General features: G+C 27.4%; 1 protein-coding gene across 1 annotated transcript; it reads left to right on the top strand.

Moving 5' to 3' along the window:
• The first annotated feature begins 219 nt into the window (after positions 1 to 219).
• LOC145056830 (large ribosomal subunit protein eL38z/eL38y-like) lies at positions 220 to 1,742 on the top strand. Its single transcript, XM_079004556.1, has 3 exons — positions 220 to 330; positions 1,019 to 1,202; positions 1,492 to 1,742. Exons 1-3 carry the CDS (start codon positions 241 to 243, stop codon positions 1,512 to 1,514), a joined length of 297 nt encoding a protein of 98 aa, XP_078860682.1. The 5' UTR covers positions 220 to 240; the 3' UTR covers positions 1,515 to 1,742.
• The last annotated feature ends 1,782 nt before the right edge of the window (positions 1,743 to 3,524 follow it).

Raw genomic sequence — 3,524 nt, 5'->3', positions numbered from 1 at the left:
GGGCATTGAGTTTGCTTAATGGGTGTTTTTTTTCATTTATAGCAATGTAATCTCAACAACAACAAAAAAAATACATTTTGAAAAATATATGAATATTACTGAAAGAAACCAAAAGAAAAAAAAAACAAGAAAACAAATAGTATATGCCACAGTCCACTTACATTTTAATGGGCTTAAATAATCATTAAAAGCCCATTTGAGTTGGTTAAGGAGGACAAATCCATATGCATTGACTGGCCCATGTTATCCATCGACTCTCTTTATATTTCTGCGAAACTAGGGTTTACAGTTCTTACTTCGGCTGCCGTAAGTTCTCCACCTGCAAAAATGGTACTCTCTCTCCCAATCTATATCTTATTTGATTGCAGTTTTGCTGTCCTAAGATATAATTTCTTGTAGATTGCATTGTCTCTAAGCTTGTATCTGAATGTTTTGGTACAATAGTTCATGATTATTAGGGTTTTATCGTTATTATGGCAGCTGCTAGACTTCATCTCCATGAAGCTGGAACTAACTGAGTCTGGTTTCCCTTAAGAGATATATTGACTTGATCATCACAAGTTTAATTTTGAATCTGTAAATGCGGCTGAACACGCTTTTGCGTTTTATGATTCGAAACCGATATCGATTCAGTTAGTTTCGAGAGCGCAGTTGTTTATTGGAAATTAGGGTTTTATTTCCCAAAAAAACGTAGATTTTTATCTATAAACTTAGCACGAACTGTTTTAGAAATTGTAATTTTTGCTTTTCAGTCATCCGGTGACTCGGTTTTCTGTTTCGTTTTGGTGTCTGTTCTTTCATCACATTGAATATATTCCAGCTTGTCCTCCATTGTTAACATCGAAAGAATTTGTCAATTACACTATTAACATTATGTGAAATTTTTCACTCAAGGATTCCCAGAACAATGTTGCTTTCAACTTGGTCATGTAATCTATATTGATGGTTTGAAACAATAATGTGAAGAAGTATTGTTCTCATGCTTATCTTTTAGTTTTAATTTATTTTCCATTTTCAGCCGAAGCAAATTCATGAAATCAAGGATTTCCTTTTAACTGCAAGAAGAAAGGATGCAAGATCTGTGAAGATCAAAAGAAGCAAAGATGTTGTCAAATTCAAAGTTCGTTGCTCAAAGTATCTTTACACTTTATGTGTCTTTGACAAGGAGAAGGCAGATAAGCTGAAGCAATCTCTTCCTCCAGGTTCTCTCTCTCTCTAGGTTTCGTTAAAAAGAGAGGGGCATTTTCGTCTTTTTACATCTTTTTAACTTAGACATGTAGATGGTAAAACTTTTAAAACTAGTATCAAACTTGCAGAAAGATGTATACTACAGGGACCGAAACTGTAATATACTAATTCTTTTTTATAAAAATCTGACAAAACCTATTTTCAAAAAGCAAACTGTATATGATAATATAAAACATTTTTTTTTTTTAATTTATGTTTACCAGATTTGGAAAATTTATAACACAATTTGTTTAATTGATGCAGGTTTGAGCGTTCAAGATCTTTAGATCGAATCTTTTCTGAAAGAGTTAAGTCATGAACTTTTTCTAGGGTTTGATATTATCAAAAAGATATTGTGAGATGTAACTGAATTTCCCATAATTTGTGACTTTTTTTAGTTAAATGTTTTATTGTGTTTGGTATAATTATTAATATAGTGGACTTATGGGAAAGTAGTAGTGTTTGAATTTGATTTTTCTTTAATGATTTTGATTGATGGAATTTTTCTTTAAGTATTTGTCGTTGTTGTGGATATTATTGTGAATTATTTTTGTTAGCAAAGTATTTTGTTAATTTTATATTATATTTTATTGAGTTCGGTTGAGAGCTATTTCTTTTGGTCGGGTGTTGTTTAATGGTTGTTAAGCAATATGTGTCGAATAGAAAACAATTGTCAAAAAGTTAACAAGATAAACTTTTTGGAAATTAAGAAATCTAACAACTTTTTAATCGATGTGTATTTGAAGATAATTGCCATTTTCTTAAACAAAAATAACCATTTTGTTTAGAATGAACATTTTGAAACAAGAAAAAACATTTTTTTGACTGATTTTGATAGATATTCCGGATGCAAGACTAAAATTTTGAATTTTGAAAAATAAAACTCTAAAGTTTTCTGAAATCTGAAGAAAAATTTAGAAATTTCAAGAAAGAAATATTTTTTTTGCGTAATTTAACAAAAATTAAACAAATATGGTCGAACTTATATAGTATATATACAAGACAATATTAATGTATAAAATTATATATTTTATTAAAAAACGCAGACAAAATATTCTGAAATATAACATTCGAAATCTTAAAAAAAGAAAAAAAATTTCTTAGAATTATTAGAAAAAAAATCTGAAATTAAAACATATTTTGGAATAAGTCATTTCGGAGAAAATTATTATTTTTTAACAACTGAAAAAATGGTTATTTTTTAAAAAATCACGTTTATAATGGTTAAGATTATTTAATTTCTCTAAACTTTTTAATGTTGTGTTAAAATAGTTAGATATATATTTTTAGAGAAATTAAATATGATCCTACTTTTTTTCATATTTTTCTTCCATTTAAGATAATGACAAGTGTACAAATTCAAAATTTCAATCAAATTTCAATTAAATTTAATGACATTTGTCACCATCTAAAATAAGTAGGAGGATATTAGAAACAAATAGTAGGAGACTATTTAATTTCTCATATTTTTAATCTAAATGGTATTATTTTGTGTTGGGTTATAGGGTTTAAGTGTAGACATTAGTATATGTTTAGTGTTGAAACATTAAACGTCGAAACAGTTAGGCTACCTGCTTATTTCTGTGTCTTATTAACTTGCTATAATTTGTTTGTTTTGTCTTAGGTTATCATGTCGTTATTTTTCGTAACCTCTAGCATTTATTCATATCGATGATGTGTTAGTTTTTGTAAGTTCTAACATTTATTTATATTGATGATTGTAAAGTACCTGTAAACTTATAAGTTTATTTTTTATTTTTAATTTTTTTTTAATTATTATTTTGTAAAGGCAAATGAGTAAATTTAATAAAATAAAGAAAAGTTGGTTGAAAATCTTAAGGCTTTAAGCAGAAGCTATAGTATCAAAGTTTTTTGCTAACCGGGATCTTTTTAGAGAGACAAAAAGCTCAATATTCAAAACGCTTAAAAGTTCATTGTGATGATGGTGGTTAGTTGGATGATTTTTATAATTTTAAAGTTCAATTATATAAAAAAGAAAACTAAAATGACCATAAACAAGGCTGAAAATTTAAGTTGTGTCATGTTCATTAATGGAAAAGAAAAGAAGTTATAAGGTTAAAGATTTCTTGGACATATGCCATATCCTTGATTTGGATTATATGAGGATATTCTATATTTTGTAGGTGTAAAGTCGACCATATATAATCTCATTAAATACACACATAATGCGAATGTAATAATATAAACAAGAAGATATGTTTTATTTTATCTAAAAGGTAGTCGACGGTTGGAAAATGAAAATACCTATAAAATTCATATTTAAATATAAAAATGAA

Source organism: Lactuca serriola, chromosome 6 (genome assembly GCF_051521515.1).
Source record: "Lactuca serriola cultivar US96UC23 chromosome 6, Lser_US96UC23_V15, whole genome shotgun sequence".
Lineage (NCBI taxonomy): Eukaryota > Viridiplantae > Streptophyta > Magnoliopsida > Asterales > Asteraceae > Lactuca > Lactuca serriola.
Note: the sequence above shows the minus strand (reverse complement) of the source record. Positions and strands in the feature narration are given on the sequence as shown.

Bases quoted from the DNA above. Each gene is read 5' to 3' on its own strand.
- LOC145056830 (XM_079004556.1), top strand. From the start codon at position 241: ATGTTATCCATCGACTCTCTTTATATTTCTGCGAAACTAGGGTTTACA. The intron at 331-1,018 runs GTACTCTCTCTC...TTCCATTTTCAG, and splicing joins GTTCTCCACCTGCAAAAATG to CCGAAGCAAATTCATGAAAT. The intron at 1,203-1,491 runs GTTCTCTCTCTC...TAATTGATGCAG, and splicing joins GAAGCAATCTCTTCCTCCAG to GTTTGAGCGTTCAAGATCTT.